Consider the following 20,919-nt stretch of genomic DNA (forward strand, 5'->3'; position numbering starts at 1 on the left):
TTTTCCTTCAAATGTTCTTGTGCGATTTGTGGTCTGTTGTATGAGGATGTTGCGTTGCTTTTGGGCTGATTGTGTCTTATGACCATTTCAGCTGCATTATTTCGCAAACAAACGAGAATGGTTCCATCCCATCGATTTTATTTTATATTTATATATTCTGCCTAATAAAATACTGCCTTTTTAAAGAAATGTTAGAAATATAAATGAGTTGCATGTTACACAGTGGAGACTACTTTCTGAAAATTCCACATATTTCTTGTCGCAGTACAAAAGTTCACAAATGATATCTTGGGACAGTTATTCATTATTACTGCACATTATGTGCAATGGGGGATTTCAACTTGTTTAGATTCTTGAACCCTTTCTGAATACAATCATTTAAGTCAGGATCCATGAATGTAGGAGCATTCCTATACCACATACCAACTTCTACAGACTGAGTTGAAAACCTCCAATGGATATAAGGAAAATGCAATAAGTGCTGACTGGGGAGTGAATATTTCATACTTAAATACTGTAATTCATACATAAAGTAATATTTCACAACCAAAATGAAATTCTGAATATTTCGTAATTTCAGCAGGGAAATTAGATTTCTACAGTATGCAGTATTTTTTTCCTGTAAATACTTCTTTCTTTCTTCACCTAGGCTGGGAAACCTCTGATTGAAAACCTATTCACTGACCTATGTGATGGAAGGAGGCTTCTGGAACTTCTGGAGGGTCTTGTTGGCCATGATCTAGTACGTGGGGAATTTACATTACTCTAAATTCTGTCAACCTCCGCAGCAAGCATAAAGCTTTTTTTTGATGGATTGTAAATGCATGTTGTTTCATCTTGAGTTGTACAGGTTTAGCACTTGGACAAATGCTATCAGTTGGTGGTTCTTTGTGTAGAACTACAAGTTGTAGGAAGTTTATATTTAACAAGTAAAGTGAAATAAGTGTTTTATAATTTAGCTAAGGATTTATCATTCTTATCTGGTGTTTTTAATTTTAGTTTTGACAAAGCACAGAATAGTTTTCATTACAACTCCTATGGGCCAGGTATACCACAAGATTGTACTGAATCGATGCAGAATCTACCGTACGACGGCAGTAATTTCAGCCTGATTCACTTCAATGGAAGTTGTACAAGGCCAGTTTGAGGACACAATCTCATACTGTTTAAGATTTATACTGGCAGCAACACAATTACAATCAACGTAAAGCAATCGATGAAAAGTTCCCAGGTGATCCCACAAACCTTTCAAAGTTTATTTTAAAATATTTTAATATTAACAAAGACCTAACTGTCTCACCAGTATGAAAGGTACTGATGCACAAGCTATGCACTAAACATGGTTAAAATCTGCCCGAGGTTTCTCGAGTTAATTATGCTGACAGATACCGTGGATGCCATGGATGGAGTACCAATTACTATACCTCCGTTCTCCTTCAGGCACCTGTAATATACAAGATAGAATCAGCAAAATATAAATGACAGCATTAAATGGACAGTTAGCGAAGGAAGGAGACATGATGAGCAGAAAATGAATATAATTGTTAGACATTTTTAACTTGCATTTGGTACACTGTCAATGTTAAAATATATTTTGTTTTTTTCCGACTTGCTCACTGTTACGACTGTGTTGTGATGAAGTGACCCATTTCATTTTGAGGGTCAGGAGAACAGTGTGTTCTGAAAATCATTTGTCTTTTCAGAATGATTTGTTCCCATTTCTTTGCAGGAAGCCTGCTTGCAAATTATGTCTGCCAGGCTCACCACACGTCAGAATCAGGCCATTGTCGATTTTGTGATAAATGACTTAATAAACTATTTACAATCAAAATTTGAATTATTTTTTAAAGATGGATTACCATCCCTTCATATAATAAATATCATACATCATAATATGAAAAGACCTACTATATTTATTTCACTTAACATCTCCATCACAATGACCACATTGATTGTTGATTCCATTTCATTCAAGGCCAGCAAAGGTGTGATTCAGGTGTGCCTAATGGGACCACCTCAATTTGACTTCCCTTCTCTCTTCTTTCCCTTCCCTTCTCCCACCATGATGGAAAGAACTCATTTTCACATGGCATTCTATCTATTGGGCAAGTTGAGTACTGGCCAAATGTATTAAACTGAGGCAAGTGAGTTTGACCAGCAGATTTCAAACATGAAACTCTGCCCCTGGTCAGGAGCTATTATGCTGTTGTAATGAGATTCATTACCCTGTATATACTTACAATTGGAAAATAACTATTCTCTCTGTGTATTCAGCAACAGTATAGCTTTATGTTTAATGGAACACAAGTAACAACTGCAATGTTTTTTACACACAATATACTGTACGGTTAAAAACCATTAAAACATTTGTAGGTATTTCTTATTCACGCAAAATAATATAATTTTATTCCAATTGCTAATTATTCTGAGGCGGGATCTCCGCAGAGGGTCTCCCGATTGACCGCCATAATTTCGATGGAAACCCTGAGGAAACTACGTAAATCCCCGTAGAAATTCCAGACCTCTATCTTTTCATGTCAAATCGTGAATGACAAGAATTCATAAGTTGGTGAGAGATCTTGGAGGCGTCATGCTTGCTTTGTCCTTAGCTTGCAGCACTTGGCGCTGAAGGCCATTTAAATCACTCAGTTTGTTCTCAAGTCACTTGTGCTTGTAGGCTTATGTTGATCAATTCTCTGAATCTTTGTTATCAGATGAATCTTTAGCTAGAATGTCATTTAATTTCCTTGGCTGCAGTGGATTGGAGTGAGGAGTTACAGACAACACTTCAGCAGATCTCTCTACAGTTGATGGTAGATAAAAATCTAATTTTAAAAAAGTATGTATTTTTCATCCGTGTGTATTTATTGTTCTAGGCAAAAGAAAAGGGATCCACAAGGGTTCATGCACTGAACAATGTCAACCGAGCACTACAGATTTTGCATAAGAACAATGTAAGTGGTTGTGTGATTATATATGAGCTGATAGAATTTGTATGATGATCAGACTGTCGAGCATGGAGTTTTGAAGCTGTGGTTGGGCATCGTTTACTGGACTATCAGTTCAAAGGTCAAGTTTATTAAAAAAAAAATAGATCATACTCTTTTCTAATTGATTTTTTAAAGAAAGATTTAAGCAGCTTTCTCCAATTTTTTGAGGATAAACTTCCACTATTTTGCCCCTTTTTCCCCATCTTTGGACAATTCCAATCTCTGCACCAGCTGTGGCTGAGGGAGCTGATAGATGACCTCGTCAGCCAATTCTGCTTTTTAACTTGCCTGTTAAAGGCAGTTTAGGGATGTCTGTCATGCTAATTTTCCCTTTCTCTCCCTGGAGAACCTCTGGTCGATGCCCATTGCCTTCCTAACATGAGGCTAAGATTGGGAACTGGGAGCATTGAAGGACTGAACCTGTGGAGGTGATTTTGGTCTCTTTACTGCTCTATTTGCATCAAACAGAATGGTTGCGGGTGGAAAACGGAGTGCCCAGTTTGCACTGACTGTAGAACTTGCCTAACTTCCCTGGCAGGACATTCCTAGAGGCCAGAGCACCCATCTGAAACAGGCGGGACCCTCATAAATGTTGGGTAGCTTTATTAAGATACCAAAGCAACTTCCTAACTTTACTGCCTGACCAACACCACTTCTTCTTCCCACCCACAAAACATGGGAGTTAAATGTTGGGCCATTTCAAACGATATTTAAAGGGGGTTCTCAGCTGCTATTGGTAAAGCTGTATTGAGGTTTAGGATATAGTTTTCTTGCACTAGCTTAGTGGGTATTATACCCTTGAAGTTAGTAAAAGTTGATTTGTTTGCTGTTATAGGCTCTGGACTGTAAAGGGGCTTTTGACATTGTATTTCTTTCTTCATGGGGGTACTTCTAGGAATCTACATACTCCAGGATGAGGAGGGAGTGAACATAACTGCAACTGTAGGGAGAGCAAATAGAAGGATAGGTTCTCAGCAAAATCAACAGTTGATGGACCCAGAAGAACATATCTGTAGTTCTCTCAGAAATAAATATATAGGGAGGTTTTGTTTCTCCGCGGAGACAGTGACAGAGTTGCACTACATCCTGAAAGTAGACCTTCAGCCAGCTGCTAGAGCTAGTACAGCACTGCCTGATGCAATCAAGGTCACTGCAGCCCTTAACTTCTTTGCCTCTGGCTTCTTCCAGACTGGCACAGGGGTTACTAGTAACACCAGTCAGTCTATGCTTGTATTAACCTGATGACTTGTTTGCCAGAGCCAACACATTCATCAGCCTCCCCGTGGACATCAGGTAGCAGCAGGTTAGGACTCCAAGGTTCTTAAAGGTTGCAGGATTTCCCCACGTACAGGGTGTGCTCCTTCGTACAACATGGCCACTTTCATGAATTAAAAAGTGTTCCACTCCATTAATGTGCAACTGGTGTGTGATGACAGCAGCAAATCATGCAGGTTAGTGCCTGTTTTCCTGATAGCTGCCATGATGTTTCTATATTGCTTCAGTGAACTATTCCCCACTGTTTGCCCCTGCATAGCATGATAGAGGCTGACTGCTTGGAGACGAGGGCTATCTCCTGTACACCTCGTTTGTGACACCTCTTGGGAACTCAAGCTCAGCAGCAGAACTCTGCTACAATCAGACCCATGGGTCAACTCGAGCCCTCAATGAGCAGACCATTGGAGTCCTCAACCAATGACTCAGATTGGCCTAGACAGGTCTGATGGCTTCCTCCAGTAACTTCCCACTAAATGTTCCATATGGCCATCATGTGCTGCTTGCCACTTAACTTTGCTCTGCAATGAGGAAAGCACATGCAGCCACCAGAGAAGGATGGTGTCAGCATGGAGAGGGAGTGCAGTTAGCTGCAGCCAGTGCTGTTCATTGAAGAGAATTTTAGCTGAAAAATCTGTGCTCAGCTGCATGAACAGTTATGTCCAAGTCAATCCCAGTCCTTCCATCCTACCATCAACAAAATTACAATTAATGCAAGATCACCAGCCACTACAGGAATATTCTCTGCGCACAATGATTTTAAATTTCATTGTGGTTTAATGGTTTGAAGAAAGGTGCAGACACAATTTGTCATCCCATTGTGAGCCCCTAGTACCTGACTGAGGTGCTTCTTTACCTACTCTAGTGCATCTATGAGGTGCTCCACCAGGGCTTCAACAGGGAAGGAGGGAGGCTGCTGTGTCTTAATCAAGGGCTCTCAGATGCTTGTGGTCAGTGACCTCTAGGAGCTCAGGCCTGAGAGTGCCCGGGTGCAGATGGCAACAACTCGGCATCTGTCAGGGCAGCCAGCCCAACTTGCTTTCTGGCAATGAGGCTGGCTTTGGTTCAGGGGATCAAAAGGGTACAGAAGTGTTGTCATCATGGAAGATGACATAATTTTCCATTCCCATTGCACGACTGACCCTGCTGCTGGACTGCAGCACAGTACTCCTACTGATCTGTGGGAGAGCAGATTCTAGGAGATCACTAACCCAATTGAAACCTCCTATCCATTTGATATCTCAGTCGATCTAAGGTAGTGGAGACAGCTGACCCTGGGGCATGCATGGCTCCAGTATGAGCTTTCCAGGATGATAGTGTTACTGGCGTCTTAGACTTCTGTAAGGGTAGGGTGGGGGTTGGGAGGTGGGCGCTCAGCTGCAGTGATCATCAGGGTGACCACACAGTCCATGGTTGATTGCAGATTGTCATGCGTGAGAACCCCACATAAGCAAGTAATGCAAGGCACAATACTATCTGACATATTTTGGGAAGCTCACTGGCAGACAGTCCAGTGCCTTCTTCAATTGCTGGTGCACATATATCATAACTTTTTTTTAAATGCCAGCAACCTGAAGTCTGCATCTCTATCTATATTCAGCATAGCTAGGATGTGAGATGGCCCTCTGGTTAGTTCTCCCTTGGCATTCCTTGCCATCCCCACCTGCTCCTATTTACTTGCTCAGGGAACCCCCCCCGATGTACTCCCCCCTCAAACTCATGCAGATTGCTGATCTCTGTGCTGGTGCTTGGCATCTTAAGAGCGAGTGATGGTGCATTGCCATCAAGATTTTCATCATTGATCTGTCTGGCACCAGTGTCCAAATTGTCTGCTGGACGTAGAAAAAGGTGAGAGAGAAAAGAGTTAGAATTTAGTATTGAGGACACTCACTTGCCAGATCATTGGCAGCCCTATGTCATACCAGGTTGACATGCTCAGGTGAGTGAGTATGTGACTGAAAGAGATGAGGTGGGGAAGATGCCCCTAAACCCCTGCTGTAGCATCAGCCGTCCAGCTTTGCCATCCCTCCATTGCTAATTAATGTATCTCTTCCCATTATATGAAGTGGGGGGGGCCTCTTCCGTAGTGGTGTGTTTGCAGATCTTCCCGTGTTGCTTGCCTCCCTCCTGTTGTGTGCCAGCTTCTCCTACAAGAAGAGTGGAAGCAGGTAAATAAGTGCCCTAGGCAAGGGCTTTCAACCCTCACCATGTTTAAGATAGCTTACCATAGTGGGCATGATGAAGCAACAAGGGTGGCCAAGAGGGAGAAGTTGAGGGGAATAAAGCCTTTTGAGTGTGAGTGAAAGCAGCAGACCAGTGCAGTGAAATCTTTCTTGCTGACTTCTGGACGTCATGGGAAACAAAGAAGGAAATGATTGTGCATAGGTGAAGGTGGGGTGCTGCAGGGTTGTGCTGAAGGAATGATAGATGTGAAGGGGAGTCTTACCTTGGCACTGTTGTGGAGATTACTAAGTTTCTTTCTGCACTGCAGCCAAGTGTAAACACTGCTCGCATTCACATGTTATGTTACCTCTTGCCATTCCCATTTGCCAACTTGCCTTGGCATGCGACCGATCATCCAAAGGGAAGAGGACCTCCCTCCGCTCACATACTTGCTCCACCAGCATCTCCATGGCTGAATCTGAAAACTTTGGAGCCCTGCTGGAACCCTTGGCCCATTACAGCTTTTTGCACCTCCATAATGTACCTTTCCTTTATGGCCATAACATAAATTCACCTCCCCTTTAAACTGCTGCAGTTATCACCTCGTAATCAGCAAGTTATCTATGGGAGGCACATTTTGTGCTGGCAGCTCGCTTATCACATGCAATTCAGGGGTGAGCCAGACATGGGACAGGTCCCCCACTGACTCCTCTAGATGGTTATTGATCTCGATCCGCTAACCTCCCACTGGTTTCACCCTGGGAAACCAAAAATGACCCATGTCTCATCACATCAAGGTGCACTGTACTGATGCTCCTATCTCATCATGATGTATTTGCCAGCTTCTCTCACAGGAATGTCATCCACAACCCATAATTGAGAAATTAAGTATACTCCTTTTGAAGCTCTTGGCTAAAGAATGGTTACAGCACAAAAGGAGGTCATTCAGTCCATCGAGCTTGTGCTGGCTCTTTGTAAGAGCAATCCAGTTAGTCCCATTCCCCCACTCTTTCCCTGTAGCCCTGCAGATTTTTTTTCCTTCAAGTATTTATCCAATTCCTTTTTGAAAGCCATGATTGAATCTGCTTCTCCCACCCTTTCAGGCAGTGCATTCCAGATCATAACTACTCGCTGCATAAAAAAGATTTTCCTCATGTCGCCTTTGGTTCTTTTGCCAATCACCTTAAATCTGTGTCCTCTGGTTTTCAACCCTTCCACCAATAGGAACAGTTTTTCTTTATTTACTTTATCTAAACCCTTCATGATTGTGAACACTTCTATCAAATCTCCTCTAAACCTTCTCTGTTCTAAGGAGAAAAGCCCCAGCTTCTCCAGTCTCTCCATATAACTGAAATTCCTCATCGCTGGTACCATTCTATTAAATCTTTTCTGCATCCTCGCTAAGGCCTTCACATCCTTCCTGAGGTGCGGTTCCCAGAACTGGACACACTGCTCCAGTTGTGGCCTAACCAGTGTTTTATAAAGGTTCAACATAACTTCCTTGCTTTTGTACTCAATGCCTCTATTTATAAAGCACAGGATCCCTGGCATAGAGCATTAAGGCAATAAAATACTTCTCCAGGATTACAATATGCAGCAATCAAATCACTTCTACAATTGTACTCATGCAAATAACTGTTAACATGTTTAAAGTAGAGTCTGTATTGTGCTGCTGTTTTGGAGCTTGGATTTCTTGTAGAGAGCTGGCTGAGCAACCCAGGCTGAAGTCTTGGGCTGGCTTTTTCACAAATATGCAGTCAAGAGAACATGCCCAGTTATATTTCTGCTCCTCTGTGCACTCTACAGGTGGATTTGGTAAATATTGGAGGAAGTGACATAGTTGATGGAAATCATAAACTTACCCTGGGTTTGATCTGGAGCATCATCCTCCACTGGCAGGTAAAAACTTCCTTAACATATTTAATTTTAAAGGGTTTTTATGACTTCAGTGGGAATTTTCAGTCACGTTCAGTCAGAAATACCCATGTTAGTTACTGCCACAATTTGTCTTTCCATAGGTGTTACCACAACTGTAACCCAAAGTTTTTCAGTGTATTTTATTTAAACAATGTAATGCTGTAATGCCAGATCAGTTTGTTTTTTAGTGAAAGTATGAATCCACCATTTTTCTCCTTTTCTACTCATGCTCATCTCACTGCAATGCAAACTTCCTCTCGATAGAATGGCCTGCTCCTGGGCTTCTACCAATGCTGCTCAACAGCTGGTGACTACAGAAACCAGGCACGGACTTACCTCTGATTTTACCTGGTCTCTGTAGGGAGGCAGCAAGCAGAGATGGGCTGCTCTCTTAGTGTTGTAGTTGGAGTTTTGTGTGAGGAGGGATCTGTGGTTGACTTTAGCATTCCAGCATGCGGCACTATATCATCATCCCTGCTAGATGGGATTATATTGCTATACGTATCATGTGCCTTTTCTGTTCTATAATCTGTCAAATTTTCTTGTTACAATACAGTAGTTTAACAGGTGAAGTGACCTTTAATGCGACTCTTTAAAGGTGAACAATTATACTTAAATGGAACTGTTTTTCCAATCTAGGGTTGTGGGGGTTGATCTTGAGTGGTAACTCAATTTTGTCAGGATTGATCTTAATTTGGATTTACTTTAAATCAAGGATATTTCATTCATAATAGAACTGCTACAGTTGTGAGTGAATTATGGCCTTTACATGATAAAGAGTGTCCACACTTTATTTTTACCTGTCAGCAATAGTCTAGTGGCATTTTCAGAAGTGGGTGTAATGTATATCTTATATGGGAATTTATTTTTGGGATATCTGGCAGCATGTTTCATTCCTTCCCACATAACATTTAAATTTTTGACATTACTTTGGTGCATTTTCCAGTATTTTAGACTTTTTCTGGATACATAAATATTTTCTAATGTGTCTGCTACTTCATAATGAGAGAATATACCTACTGCTCTGGACAGAAAAAATGTAATGATGTATGTGGTAATCCAGTAATCAAATAATATACTTGCTCTTTGACTGTTGTTTCAAGTTATTTCTTGCTATACCTCTAAACTTATTTGAGACTAGGAAGTACAGGTGATTTTAGTGGGTGAACATTTGATGAGTTGGTATGACGATTCTTTGTCCTCTATTTTAATGCAGATATGGCTTATTTATTTTAAATGGGCTAGCAAACACAGCAATATCACATGACTGCGTCAAGTGTTCGTCCATTAATACCACTTAAGAGTAATTTATACGTTTTGGCCCCAAAATGAATCATTAATAATATAATGGTATAAAAGCCCTTCACTGCAGTAAGTGAGCTTTATGAACTTCATCAGAAGATGGCTGCCTGCATCGTCATGATTTTGAGTGACCTTTTATCTTGTGCTTTTGAAGCCAGCATCTAATGTACTTCTTTAGATCTCACCAGACAAGATGTGGTCAGTTCAAGTTCACAACTTGAAGCTTTCCATGTTAGAAATGAAGAGTACTGTTCTTGATCATATGTCTTTATTCTTCATCATGTCATAACTATTCATCACCTTTATTGATATGTAACTATTCAACATTCAGGTTAGATCAAAATTAAAAGTGCATTAATGAGCTCACTGAGCAATACTGTATAATTTAATATGATAAAATCTTAAATGGAAATCTGCCTTCCAAGGACAAATGATGTGGTTAAGGATAAGATGTACCTAAATCACTAATCAGATGCCAGGTGTGAGCACTAGATGGAAATAAATCAATTTGTGGGCCATAAATCATCATAATTAGTAGCCGGATGGGAATTTTTTATCTGCTTGCATTAATAGTTAAGGTTATGAGAGGGAAAAAATTGATGTTGAAAGTGTGCAATATATTTGAATATGGACTATATTGTATAGAATGATGATATAGATGAGATATGGAGATAAATGAGGATCAAAAAAAGTAGGTTCAAATTTATGAAGCTCTGCCATTAATGGAGAGCCTTGATGGTGGGCGCACATTGGAGAATTGGGCCCCCAGCCTTGCACTGTATACGAATGACACACTTCATTTTTTGCTGTGTTATTTTGAGGCTGAAGGAGGCTGTGCTGTAGCTATGCACAAGCTTAATTTAAATGGTATATTTAGCAAAAAAAAAGTCCTGTATTGAATTTCACTACTTTGGATGAGGCTCCACCTCCATATGACTGCAACAAATGACTTGGCCGCCTTGAAATGAATCTGAAAGTAAGGATGCTGTTGTTTCAGCTGCTGTTGAAATCTAGTTTGCAAACATTTCTCTACTTGTGCATTGAACAAGTTGCATACTTCTATTTCCATCTTTATTTCTGTCTTTTGGCAAAAGTCTTCAGTTTGCTAAGAAGCACTTTCTTGGAAGTTGTGTCAATTATGCAGAAATATAAATTGCACTTAACAAGGGGAATTGGAGAATGGGAATTCCTTTGGTGGTTCTCATAATGCTGCATGAATTGGATGAGGCGGACCAATTCAGGAGATCACAAAATCTTCAGGTCTAACCACTGATGGCATATGCTTGCTCCTATCAATACCCAAGGACCAATGTTAACGTACCAGGCCACATCTGTGTTCACCACTTCCACTTCACTGCAGAGGCAGTGACTGAGCTGTGCCTTCTGCTGCAGCTGACATAGGGATAACTTCAAGAATTAGGATCTCTGTGTCTGTGAAAATGAGACTAGCATTAAGCTTCTATGCAGCAGGATCCCAGTGCCAGGGACATCCACTTCATATCCAGCACATATATGAAGCAATCGCACACAAGTTAGAAGCCGAACAAAAATTCATCTGCTCTGCCCCGACAGATGGTTTTACCCTTAATCTTGGAACACGTGATTTCCGCTCCCCCCCCACCCCGGCATCATTTCTTACATTAGCCACCTTTATGAGCTTTCTGAGTGAGAATCCCATTTTAATGCCAATTGTGCAAAATACAGTTTTTCTGTTGGAGGCCGACAACCATTAGGGACTACATGAGACTTCCTAAGCTGTTTGCATGGTCTTAGCATAGAATTACATGGAATTACATAGAACGTACAGCACAGAAACAGGCCGTTCGGTCCAACAGGTCCATGCTGGTGTTTATGCTCCACACGAGCCTCCTTCTACCCTACTTCATCTCATCCTATCAGCATATTCTATTCCTTTCTCCCTCGTGTTTATCTAGCTTCCCCTTAAATGCATCTATGCTAGTCTTCTCAGCTACTCCTTGTGGTTGCAAATTCCACATTCTAACCACAATCCGGATAGAGAAGCTTCTCCTGAATTCTCTATTGGATTTACTTGTGACTATCTTATATTTATGGCCCCTAGTTCTGGCCTCTCCTGCAAGTGGAAACATCATCTCCTACGTTTACTCTATCAAACCCTTTCATAATCTTAAAGACCTCTATCAAGTCACCCCTCAGTCTTCTCTATTCTAGAGAAAAGAGCCCCAGCCTGTTCAATCTTTCCTGATAGGTATAACCCCTCATCCTAGTAAATCTTTTTTGCACCTTCTCCATTGTCTCTATATCCTTTTTATAATATGGAGACCAGAACTGTTCAAACATGAGACTAGAAATAAAAATAGAAAATACTTGAAATGCACAGCGTATCAGTCAGTATCTGAATCGTGAGCTAATGTTTCAAATGTAACCCTTGCTAAAGAGTGAGACTTCACCCCAGTCGTCTCAGAGGTGGAATAAGTGGCTTCTAACTCAAACACCATACAATTACTCCCACGTTTTCAGTGTGACATAAATGAGATAAGCAATGTGTGAAATTGATTCTGTGGACAGCGATATTCCCAATCACACAGCAGAGATAATATAAAAAGATCAAAATTGTGTCTGAGAGTAAAAGCTTTTATTGCCACCCTCATAAGAGGGTTCTGTTGAAGCTCTGGTGACTCATTATGAAATGCATGGTTTTGTTGGCACTGATCAGGTTATTTAACTTTATTATTTAAAAGTATTTAATTCAATACAGACCAGAAAGGTTCCAACTTTGATCCTTGCTGTGTGTTGAGTTTGCTGATATCGGTTTGGGCAGCAGTAGGGGCGATATGGTAAGCCTCAGTGATGCCACATTAGGAGAAAAGAAGAGGTAAACAGTGATCCTGTTAGGCCATCCCAGTAGAGTCGCTTGCTGACGCACAAGCCTAGATTTTCTGCTCAGTGTTATCTTAATACCTATGGTAATCCATTTATTTGAAAATAATGCCAATTGGAAACTCTAGGCTCCGCAGTCCAGGCTTGCAGATGAAGTACTTCAGGCACATTAAGTTGTGTAGATGGGAAGTTACAAAGGGATTCTAAGCAAGTGGGAAAAACTATGGCAGATGGAGTTCAGTGTGGAGAATGCAAATTCATCTACTTTGGATCCAAGAAAGATAAATCCAAATATTTTCATAATGATGAGAGACTAGAAACTCTGGAGGAGCAAAGCAATTTGGGTGTCCACATATACAAATCACTAAAAGCTAGTGCCCAGGTACAAAAAGTAATCAGAAAGGCTAATGGAATATTGACCTTTATCGTAAGGGGGTTGGAATACAAAAGTGAGGAGGTGATACTTCAGTTGTACAGAGCCTTAATCAGACCCTTTCTGTAATACTGTGTTCAGTTTTAGGCATCACATCTCAGGAAGGATATATTGACCTTGGAAGGGGTGCAGCACAGAATGATACTGGGGCATAAAGGGTTAAGTTATGCAGGCAGGTTCCATAAACTTGGTTCGTATTCCCTTGAATATAGAAGGTTAAAAGGTGATCTAATTGAGATGTTTCAAATTGTAAAGGTATCCAATAGGTTAGATACAGGGAAACTATTTCCTCTGGTGGGGGAATCCAGAACAAGGGGGCATAATCATAAAATTAGAGCTAGGCCATTTAGGAGTGAAATCAGGAAGCACCTTTTCCACACAAAGGGTAATGGAAATCTAGAACACTCTTCCTCAAAAGGCTGTAGATGCTAGGTTAATTGAAATTTTCAAGATTGAGATTGATAGATTTTTGTTAGGTAAGGGTATCAAGGGATATGGAGCAAAGGAGGGCAAATTAAGTTGAAGTACAGATTAACCATGATCTGCTTGAAAGGCCTCCCATTGTTCTGCCATTAAGGAGTTGTTGTTTCAGGTACAGAGTAGACACATCCCTACACGGGGGAAAGGAAGGCCATCCAAAGCTAGAGCTCCCTGGATGACTAAAGATATAGAGATTAAAATGAAACAGAAAAAGGAGGCTTATGATGACTGTAATACAGAAAGTACAGAGGGAATCTAAAAAAGGGAATAGGAGGGACAAAGAGAGAGTATGAGACTAGATTAGCAGCTAACATAAAAGGGAACCCCAAAATCTTTTATAAACATATAAATAGTAAAAAGGTAGTCAAAGGAAGGGTGGCTCTGATTAGGAACTAAAAAGGAGAGATTCTTGTGGAGGCAGAGAGCATGAGGTACTAAATGAATTCTTCACATCCATCTTTTCTAGAGACAGGAGCAGGCTCGAAGGGCCGAATGGCCTCCTCCTGCTCATATTTTCTATATTTTCTATGCTGCCAAAGAAGGAGGTCAAATGTAAGGAATCTTACAACACCAGGTTATAGTCCAACAAATTTATTTTAAAATCACAAGCTTTCGGAGATTATCCCCTTCGTCAGGTGAATGAGTGAAGGAGGTAGTAGCGATATTGGATAGGATAAAAATAGATAAAGAGGAGGCACTTTAAAGATTGGCTACCGACCCTTCTGCCACTGGAAACAGTTTCTCCTTATTTACTCTATCAAAACCCTTCAGAATTTTGAACACCTCTATCAAATCTCCCCTTAACCTTCTCTGTTCTAAGGAGAACAACCCCAGCTTCTCCAGTTTCTCCACAGAGGACACAGATTCCAGAGCATGGATAGAGAATTGGTTAATGGACAGAAAATACCGAGTAGGAATAAACGGGTCATTTTCAGGTTGGCAGGCAGTAACTAGTGGGGTACTGCAAGGATCAGTGCTTGGGCCTCAGCTATTTACAATCTATATTAATGACTTAGATGAAGGGACTGAGAGTAATGTATCCGACTTTGCTGACGATACAAAGCCATGTGGGAAAGTAAGCTATGAGGAGGACACAAGTCTGCAAAGGGATATAGACAGATTAAGTGAGTGGCCAAGAAGGTGGCAGATGGAGTATAATGGTGAGGAAATGTGAGGTTATTCACTTTGGTAGGAAGAATAGAAAAACTGAATATTTTTTAAATAGTAAGAAACTAGTAAATGTTGCTTTTCAGAGAGATTTGGGTGTTCTCTTATAAAAAACGCAAGAAGTTAGCATGCAGATACATCAAGCAAATAGGAAGGCAAATGGTATCTTGGCCTTTATTGCAAGGGGGTTGGAGTGCAAGAGTAAGGAAATCTTACTACAATTGTACAATGCTTTGGTGAGACTTCACCTGGAGTACTGTGTACAGTTTTGGTCTCCTTATCTAAGGAAGGATATACTTGCCTTAAAGGCAGTGTAACAAAGTTTCACTAGATTGATTCCTGGGATGAGGAGAAATTGAATAGAATGGGCTTATACTGTCTGGAGCTTAGAAGAATGAGAGGTGATCTCATTGAAACATACAAGATTCAAAGGTGGGGGGTGAGGGTGGTGACAGGGTAGATGCTGAGAGGTTGTTTCCCCTGGCTGGAAGAGTCTAGAACTAGCGGGCTTAGTCTCAGGATAAGGGGTTGGCCATTTAAGACTGAAATGAGGAGGAATTTCTTCACTGAGGGTTTTGAATCTTTGGAATTCTCCACCCCAGAGGGCTGTGGTTGCTTAGTCATTGAGTGCATTGAAGACTGAGATTGATAGATTTTTGGACTCTAAAGGAATCAAGGGATATGGGGATCGGGCGGGAAAGTGGAGTTGAGATCGAAGATCAGCCATGATTTTATTGAATGGCGGAGGAGGCTCGAGGGGCCGTATGGCCTACTCCTGCTCCTATTTCTTATGTTCTTCTTTAAGGTGATCGGCAAAAGAGGTGACATGAGGAAACATTTTTTTACACAGCGAGTTGTAATGATCTGGAACGGGGATAATTGGAAAGCTCTTTCAAAGAGGCACAATGGGCTGAATGACTCCTCCTGTTCTGTATCTACTATGATACTATGAACAGGTTTGAGGGGCTGATTGTCCTACTCCTGTTCCTATGTTCTGATTGAAAGCTGCACGTCCCAGTGGAACCTGTGCCAGCAAGAGTCAGCTTCTTCAGGGGAGGAGATGACAAGATTGTGCATTTAAAACAAATTCTATTTTAAACAAATGTGCATTACTTTATTGGCATTTCGATTTTACCCCTGTCATCATGTCCCCTGTGGGAGGGGTGCTGATTTTCAGATACTTGAAAAGAAAATTAATGACAAAATCTTTCAACGATTACAGATTCTGATTATTGATTTCTAATTTATTTTAGAACATAATCAATTCAAATTCTCATTTAGTTCTTCCATTATTTCAAAGTAGAGATCAAATCATTACCTTTGATGTTACTGAGGGATGATATCTGTATTGGTTCCATTTTTCAAGCACCAGTAATGATTTATATTTGTCTCCAGCACAGTGTTCCACAATATATTGAGCTCTGCAGCATCTGAATCAGAAAATATCTGGTAGATAATTCTTTAGGCTGGTTGAGATGGAAGCGGTGACTAGATGCTCTAAATCATTTTCTACACTTTCTGTCAGTTGATTGGCAGTGAGACTGTAAACAGTGAGCTTTGTTTTGTGTTTACATTTGCAATTATGTTGTGCTTTTCTCAGTGTTGCTGATATTAAGAATAAGCCTGATGATTCTTAAGCTTTTTTTGAAACTGAATGTTGTTTTAGGTTTGCTTAACTATTTTAGGTTTAAAGTGAAGGAGACAGTTATGTTTCCATTATACTGAATACTAAAAGCCAAATGAGTTCACCAGCTGTAGCAGCAGTACATAGGAAGATAGGAACAGGGGTAGGCCGTTTAACCCCTCCAGCCTGTTCCACCATTCAATGAGATCATGGCTGATCTGTGACCTAACTCCATATAACTGCCTTAGCCCCATATCCCTTAATACCTTTGGTTAACAAAAATCTATCAATCTCAGATTTAAAATTAACAATTGAGCTAGCATCAACTGCCGTTTGCGGAAGAGAGTTCCAAACTTCTACCACCCTTTGCTTGTAGACGTGGTTCCTAACTTCACTTCTGAAAGTCCTGGCTCTAATTTTTAGGTTACGTCCCCTAGTCCTAGACTCCCCAACCAGTGGAAACAGTTTCTCTCTATCTAACCTATCAGTTCCCCTTAATAACTTGAAAACTTCAATCAAATCACCCCTTAATCTTCTAAATTCCACGGAATACAACCCTAGTTTGTGTAATCTTGCCTCATAATTTAACCCTTGGAGTCCAGGTATCATTATAGTAAATTTATGCTGCACCTCCTCCAAGGCCAGTATATCCTTCCTAAGGTGCAATGCCCAGAACTGAACACAGTACTCCAGATGTGGTCTAACCAGGGCTTTGTATAGCAGTAGCATAACTTCTACCCCCTAGTATTCTAGTCCTCTAGATATAAAGGCCAACATTCCATTAGCTTTTTGATTATTTTCTGTACTTGTCCATGACATTTTAATGATCTATGTACCTGGACCCCTAAGTCTCTTTGGACCTCCACCATTTTGAGCTTTTCACCATTTAGAAAGTACTCTGAACTATCCCTTTAGGTCCAAAGTGGATGATCTCACACTTGCCTACATTGAAATCCATTTGCCACAGTTTTGCCCATTCACTTAATCTATTAATATCTCTCTCTAATTTTCTGCTTCCATCCACACTGCTTACAATGCTGCCTATCTTTGTGTCATCGACAAACTTGGATATGTGGCTCTCTATCCCATCATCTAAGTCGTTAATAAATACAGTGACTAGTTGAGGCCACTAGTCACATCCTGCCAATTTGAGTACCTGCCCATTATCCCTACTTTCTGTCTCCTGCCTCTCAGCCAATTTCCTAACCAGGTCAATAATTTGCCCTCAATTCCATGAGCTTCAACTTTAATTAACAGTCTCTTATGAGGAACTTTATCGACGCCTTCAGAAAGTCTATATAAATACCATCCATAGGCATTGCCCTGTTCACTATTTTAGTTACCTCTTCAAAAAATTCAGTCATCTTCATTAGGCATAACCTACCCTTTACAAATCCATGCTGGCTCTCTCTGATCAGCTGAAAATTTTCAAGGTGTTCAGTCACTCTGTCCTTAATTATAGACGCTTGTAATTTCCCGACAACTGATGTTAGGCTAACTGGTCTATAATTCCCTGGTTTCCCTGTCGAGCACATGGCCGCCTGCTTCCTGCGAGAAATCACTATAAGTCGAAGTGCCTCTCCTACCAAATAGACCAATGGTTACCAGCATTCAAATTCAGTTACCCTGAGTGAAACTTTTCTCTTTCTTGGGAAATGAAAACTCATGAGTGGGAACCTGCACTGGCCCATAAAGAATACTTTGTGGCAGTTACCAAAGAGCAGTAGTCATGATGACTAAACAGAAGCCTATGGTGCAGACCACCCCTTCCTATTAGCTGAAAGATTGTGGGGAAAGTGGATGAAATAGCCATATAAAGAGGGAGAAAATACCAACATAAAACACTTTTTTTGTTGTGATTATCACACTTGATGTTTTACAAGAGGGGAAAAATAAAATATTAATATTTATTAATGGTACTGGGGAGATAGAGCAGTGTTGTAAATCTTGTACTGTCATGATCTGGCTGATTTGTCTGTCTTCCTTTTAAGGTGAAAGATGTTATGAAAGGCATCATGGCCAACCTGCAGCAGACTAATAGTGAGAAGATTCTGCTGAGCTGGGTGCGTCAGTCCATCCGTAACTATAAACCGGTCAATGTCGTCAATTTCACCTCCAGCTGGTCAGATGGCTTGGCCTTCAATGCACTCATCCACAGTCACAGGTGAGAATGAGGCAGGCACCTTTCGGATTTGATTTTTGGAGACAGAAATTTGGGGTTAGGCAGTTTTTTGATCACAATTACAGACACCAAAGAAAACGTCAGGAGGTTTGCTGTCATAGTGACCTTGCAGTACACAAAATCTTAAGACCTGGTACTGATCTGTATAGGAGGTTTGTTCAACAAGAAAAAAAAAGGATAAGATCTCAAAAGCTTCTGCAAGCTAGCAGGCCTCTTATCAAGCCACTGAAAATAGCATTAACCTTTTATGTACCACTCCATCTTGGGACCTCACACCTTCTAGAAGGGGAAAAAAAAGTTCCACTTATTAATGTAAAATTTTATTCATGGGCTGAGAATAGCACAACATTCGAACAAGAATATTTTGAATAAAAACAGATGATGCTAGAAACACACAGCAGATTAAATCAGCATCTGTGGAGAGAAAAAGACAAATTGACACTTTCAGAATTGAAAAATGACAGATGAACAAGTAATCTAATAGAACCAGAAGAGGAGGACAGGTGAAAAAAGCAAACAAAAGAATACAGAAGAAAGTATGGATGGAATGACAGCTTTGCCAAACACTTTGTGCTCTCCATAACTGTGACCTTAAGCTCCTTGTGGATCACCACTTTATTCCCCCCTCCCATCTCCACCCTAATGTCTCTGTCTTTAGCCATCTACACTTTTGCAGTGAAGTTCAACACAGCCCCCAAGAACTGTATCTTTCCTTCCTCCTGAGCACTCCGCAGCCCTATGGCCTGAACATTGACTTTAGTAATTTCAGACCGTAACTATATCCTCCACGTTCTTTATAGCAGGGGTTGCTGGTGATGAGGAGTGGGTCTATCAATGTCTGGGGGAGGAGGGTAGATCCACTGCCCAGTTTGGTATGGAGCCATATAGACCAGGAAGGTACCAGGTTTGATCCCTGACCTGTGCTGAATTAGCTGAGCCGCATTTGGGTGCTCCAGTTGGCCCCAATGATCCTGAATCAGGGAACAGAAATACATAGAAGTTACAGCATGGGAACAGGCCGTTCGGCCTGTCTAGTCCATGTCAGCATTTACCCTCTACGCGAGCAAGTAGTTATAAATCACATTTACCTACCCTGTTCCCATATCCCTTCAAACCCTTTTGCTTCATCCACTTAACCAATCTAATTGTGAATGTTGAGATTGTTTCTACCTCAACCACTAGCCCTGCAAGAAAACTTAGCCATGGATCTTGCTATTTGCTGCTGGAAAACACACATGTATGCATGTCAGATGAAGATCGGATTAGGTTTACCTATCCTTGGTGGAATTTTCTGATGACACTCTGACTCTAGGCATGCATATGAACAATAAAGCATGGTATTGCAGGGTGGCTGTTGTCTGTAAAGCCATTCACTGGCAAGAGTCAGCATTTCAGGAGAGGGGGGGGAGAAAACTGGAGAAAAACACTGAAAAGGCTGTCGCTGCCTGGCGACAGCAGGAATTTGGTGGCCGTAGGCCCCAGCCCGGCAGTCAGTGGGAAGTGGGGTCTGGAGGCGATTGAGGATCGTGGGGGTGGGAAGGGTTCCAGCGTGATTTGGGGAAGCCAAGACTGGGGATTGCAGCGAGATTGGTGGGAGGCTTAGGGCTGGGGGTTTCCAGTGAGATCGGGGGGAAGGCCAGGGCTGGGGGTTCCAGTGAGATCGGGTTGGGGGGGTGGGGGGTGCTGCCGGGGCTGGGGTTTTCCAGCAAGATCGGAGGGAGGCCGGGGCTAAGGATTGCAGTGAGATTGGGGTGGGGAGCTGGGGCTGAGGATTGCAGTGAGATTGGGGTGGGGAGCTGGGGCTGAGGATTGCAGTGAGATTGGGGTGGGGAGCTGGGGCTGAGGATTGCAGTGAGATTGGGGTGGGGAGCTGGGGCTGAGGATTGCAGTGAGATTGGGGTGGGGAGCTGGGGCTGAGGATTGCAGTGAGATTGGGGTGGGGAGCTGGGGCTGAGGATTGCAGTGAGATTGGGGTGGGGAGCTGGGGCTGAGGATTGCAGTGAGATTGGGGTGGGGAGCTGGGGCTGAGGATTGCAGCAAGATCAGGGGGAGGCCAGGGCTGGGGTTTCCAGTGAGATCGGGATGAGGCTGGGACTGAGGAGGTCCAAGGACTTCTTTTGGGGTCTGAAGAGAGCACTTCATGCTCCTCCTGGTCCACAAGGAGTTCTAACAGAAGTAATTTTTAAGACTTACCAAGGACTCTTTTGGCCAGTCGGCTCCGCACGGGACTCACCCTGACTTCAGTTAATATTACGCCACAGAGCCGATGACATCATCGGGCCACGACTTTTGAATATCAAGTCGGCCCGCGCCTGCCTTCAGCGGGATCCTCGTCGATGGCCTGAATCGGTGTCATAAAAACTACAGCAGCTGGGAACGCGGCGAGTTGGAACTGGGAGCGAGAATCTTCAAATTTTCACCCCTCCCATGCACCAATCTCACTGGGGAGGGGGGGTTAAAATCCCGGCCCTAATGTTTTCTACAAGAACTTAACCCTGTAGTCAGTGTACGAAAACCTTTGAATCCGATA

At 41.8% G+C, this 20,919-nt stretch overlaps 1 protein-coding gene across 13 annotated transcripts in view; it reads left to right on the top strand.

The window, feature by feature from the left end:
- dmd (dystrophin) overlaps nucleotides 1-20,919 on the top strand; it is a 1,591,310-nt gene that overhangs the window by 465,489 nt on the left and 1,104,902 nt on the right. For 12 of the 13 annotated variants that reach the window (XM_067992781.1, XM_067992785.1, XM_067992782.1 and 9 more), the window contains exons 3-6: nucleotides 650-742; nucleotides 2,877-2,954; nucleotides 8,232-8,324; nucleotides 18,199-18,371. In XM_067992781.1, the coding sequence (XP_067848882.1) occupies nucleotides 650-742; nucleotides 2,877-2,954; nucleotides 8,232-8,324; nucleotides 18,199-18,371 (437 nt within the window). The remainder of the gene's footprint in view (nucleotides 1-649; nucleotides 743-2,876; nucleotides 2,955-8,231; nucleotides 8,325-18,198; nucleotides 18,372-20,919) is intronic. The other variant, XM_067992792.1, reaches the window with a different exon arrangement.

Source organism: Heptranchias perlo, chromosome 11, assembly GCF_035084215.1.
Source record: "Heptranchias perlo isolate sHepPer1 chromosome 11, sHepPer1.hap1, whole genome shotgun sequence".
NCBI classification, from domain to species: domain Eukaryota; kingdom Metazoa; phylum Chordata; class Chondrichthyes; order Hexanchiformes; family Hexanchidae; genus Heptranchias; species Heptranchias perlo.